The sequence below is a fragment of the Henckelia pumila genome, chromosome 4, assembly GCF_033568475.1.
Source record: "Henckelia pumila isolate YLH828 chromosome 4, ASM3356847v2, whole genome shotgun sequence".
Lineage (NCBI taxonomy): Eukaryota > Viridiplantae > Streptophyta > Magnoliopsida > Lamiales > Gesneriaceae > Henckelia > Henckelia pumila.
The window spans coordinates 273999-277959 of NC_133123.1; the positions used below are offsets into that span (position 1 = coordinate 273999).

Genomic DNA, 3961 nt, shown 5'->3' on the forward strand with positions numbered 1-3961 from the left:
CAACAATAGTATATCACAATATAACAATATGAAGTAATATAAAGTCATTGCCATTAATAAAAGTGTAAATTACATTAAACAAAAGATCGTTTATACAAAGAGTCATCAAAGCCCATAGCCACAAGTTGGCTCACTGGGCACCCACTCTTTCAGTATCGATCCCTCAGGGAGTAAAATTAAAATAATAGTACTTGTAATTAGAATAGTCCAAACTTTATCTAGAAAATCAATAATCAAGAGTTTTGCAATTAAAATAAATAATCAGATGATTTTAGATAGCACGCACACAACTTTCAGGAAAAATCAATCAGAGAAAATGGTCTAGAGGTATAGATTTCACCTGGTTTCAACAACAATAAATCCTAATTAATTAATCTTCATGAATTTCAAAGAATTAATAGCCAAGAACACTTACGTGTATTATTCCCTCTCCCGAGTGCCGAATAAAATATATCAACTACAACTCAATTCCAATATCCCTATTAAGAATCTACTTGCAATGATCAATTCAAAACTATGTTCTCTTTAAAAGCTCTGTTAAAATTATACACTCTCCCGAGCGATATAAACAATTAACAGTGTATTTTCCAATGGTCCTATTCAAAATCTCCTCTCCCGAGTGTCAGATTTCAAATAAATATTACAAATCAATTATTGATCAGATAATTGAAAAGACAATCAATTCTAAAAAAAACAATTAATCTAGAAGAAATTCAATCCAATAAAATCAAGAATTCAAGAAAGTGTCTACACCAGGTTCCATCCGACCTCTAGACTATAAAAAATTAGTTCATACTAAAATTCTGAAAACAATAATAATCCATAAATTCAAACATGTTCAGAATAAAATAAAATATAAAATAAACAAATCCGTCGTCGACGCCGTGTCCGGTCGATCAAACTCCGTCTTCGTTATTCACGATGAAGCTTCAGAAAATCCCAGAAAAATTGTCACGATCAACTCTCTGATTTTTCTTCTAATTGTTGCGGCCGCCCTTCCTCTAGTCTGATGAAAAATTGCCTTTTATATCGTCTCCCCAAAAGCCCACTCAAAAGCCCACAAAATATAAAAGTTTCCTTCCGATAAAATATTTCCAAACTCAAAATTCCCGACAAGCGCCCGCTTAAAAACCCAGGAGGGCGCGCATGAGGCTCTGGCTTCCAATCTTCTCGCTTTCCTTGACAAGCGCGATAGCGCTTCTCCTTCAAATCTTTAGCGCTAAGTTAGCGCTATCCTTAAGCCCAATAGAGGAAAGCCCATCACTATTCATTCTCTCTTGTCTGATCGTTTCTTTCTTTCTTTCTTCTTCTTTTTTTTCTCAATTCTTTTAATTCTTTTCTCTCAAATCTCATTTTTCTCATTTTTCCTCCTTTTCCACATAAATTCCATACTTTTCTACAAACACAAAAACAACAACATACCCACATAAATCTGCTCGAAACAAGCAATTAACAATTAAAAGCATATATAAATTAAGTGTATAAAATACACTTATCACCACACCCCTTTGTTCTTATTACACAAGGATCAATGATAGCAATGGCCCCATCCATGGATCTCCTGTTTTCACTTGCATTGCTTGATGGTATGCAAATATTCAACTCCTTCATTTTGCAATCAATATGATCAAATTGTTCGTGCAAGAATTTTGTTCCCTCTTCAGTCATAGATGCTGCATCTACTAAAACAGAAGATCTAAAAGATAAATTCCAATGCCTTGACATCAAACACCTCTCTGGATCGTCTATCACATTTTTCTCAGGCAGAGAAAATAATGCTCCTACTTTTGCGCCTTGGGTCCACCGTTTGAGAATATACTTATCAGGCAAGTGGAAAACTTGGTTGATACGAAAAAATGCTAGCATATGCCTGCATGGAATGCCGTCAAACTGAAATTTCATACAACTACAATATACATCATTTCTCTGCACGTCATGTGTAAGAACCCTTGGTTTCGATGAAGAAGAACCTTGAAAATTCATTACATGATAAACCCAAAACTCGATTCCAGTAGATAATTGTTCCACATAATAGTGATGACTCAAAACTACTTCCTTTTGAAACTCCAACCATTTTGTTTTTGTATAAACTTTCACCATTTGAGTTTCCATTGGCCAATTTGACATTACTTTTGGGCGCTCATTCATATCAATATGATCTGCGACTAACTCATTGTGTCTTTGGTTCCGGAGCGCCTTATTAAAACGAACAATAAAATCCATCAATGCATTCTTGTTAGAGATGTACCGTTTGAAAAAAGCATGGGAACTTTCTGATCTTTGACTGCTTGAAATCCCTGCAGAGAATACATTTAGGAAATAAGCTGGCACCCACCTATGTCGCAAATCATACATCAAATTCAGCCAATCATTTTGGACCAAGGCAGCAGACTCCATAACCCCTTTCCATGACTCCTCAAATTCATCACTTGTTGTTGAATGTACAATGACACTCCTAATGCTTTGGTAATGGTCACGGAAAATCACAGGACTCAATTTGTCTGAAAATTTGTTTAAAATGTGCCACAGACAATATCGATGCACTGTTTGGGGAAAAACTTGGGCTATAGCTTTGGTCATGGAAGGATCCTGGTCAGTGATGATCAATTTTGGTGCACCACTAGGCATTGCTTCTAGGAACTTATCTAGCAACCAAACAAAAGATTCTGTTCCTTCGTCACTCAGAAATCCACAACCAAAGAGGATGGTCTGACTGTGATGATTAACACCAACAAAAGGTGCAAAAATCAGCCCATATTTGTTGGTGTTATATGTTGTATCAAACACCACTACATCGCCAAAGACAATGTTTGCCCTCCTTGACACAGAATCTGCCCAAAAACACCTGCTAAATCTGTTCTCTGAGTCAATCTCATAATCAAAGAAAAAAGTAGAACACTTATCTTTCTCAGATTGCAAGAAATCAACAAATGTTTTAGCATCCATCCCCATGTGCTCCTCCCTTAAATTTCTCTGGTATTTTCTCAAATCTCTTTCTGTACAACCTACATTCTCTGGCCCTCCATGCTCTATCTCAAATAATCGTATTTGTTGACAAGTTGGGATATTGGCTTCTGCAAATTATTGACTTAGTGCTTTCTTTGATACAGAAACACTGCGATGTGAACGTAACAAATGGACTTTTGAAGGAGTAGCAAGTGGATGGTTATGGTTTTCTACTAAAGTACTAATCACCCATCCCGGACCAGTTTGTTCCTTCACAACTGAAATCATTGCCTTACATCCAGATCGAATGTCTCGACGAGCTCTAGTTTGTCTTGGTTTATCACTATTTGCCTCTTTACTCCATCGAACTTCATCTGTCTGCCCTTCTTTAAAGCATACAAATTTTTTCCAAATAATTTCATTCGTCTTCTTACTTCTCTGGCTATTGCTAATTCTCGCACTAAATCCAAATTCTCGTGCGTATTGGTTATAGTACGAATATGCATCCTCCATTGATTCGAATCTCATTCCAATATTTGGCTTTCGATCTTCTCCAACTTGAGGGATGTATGACTGATCATCCCCACTGTTTTCTTCCATCTCTGTAAATTATGACGATCATACATTTTAGTATAATAATTTTTAATAAATTCAGAAAACAAATAATTAACAATATTACTAATAATTGATAAATACCTGACATCCTTTGATGTAAGATGCCACAATTTCTGCAACGCAAACGACCCACTGCTTTTAATTATAGACTAATAGCTTTAATATAGACTAACGGATTTATAGACCGTACAAATAAAAAAAAATTATAGTTAGTCCATTGCCATCTTTAGTTGAGTACACGTGACTTATATATATATATATAACATGTCTCTCAAATTAAAAACAGATTAACAGACTTGTACACTGATATTTGATATGGATTTTATAACTCATTCTATATTAGGCACCCACTGACCGTAAATCTTCAAGACTTAAATTCAATTAGCAATAATATTTCAAG

General features: G+C 35.3%; 2 protein-coding genes across 2 annotated transcripts; both read right to left on the reverse strand.

Moving 5' to 3' along the window:
• Positions 1-1473: 1473 nt before the first annotated feature.
• Positions 1474-2952, reverse strand: LOC140867498 (protein FAR1-RELATED SEQUENCE 5-like). Its single transcript, XM_073272568.1, has one exon. It carries the CDS (start codon positions 2950-2952, stop codon positions 1474-1476), a length of 1479 nt encoding a protein of 492 aa, XP_073128669.1.
• Positions 2953-3081: 129 nt separating this feature from the next.
• LOC140867506 (protein FAR1-RELATED SEQUENCE 5-like) lies at positions 3082-3546 on the reverse strand. The gene has a single exon (XM_073272584.1). The coding sequence runs from the start codon at positions 3544-3546 to the stop codon at positions 3082-3084; it is 465 nt and encodes a 154-aa protein (XP_073128685.1).
• Between the last annotated feature and the right edge of the window lie 415 nt (positions 3547-3961).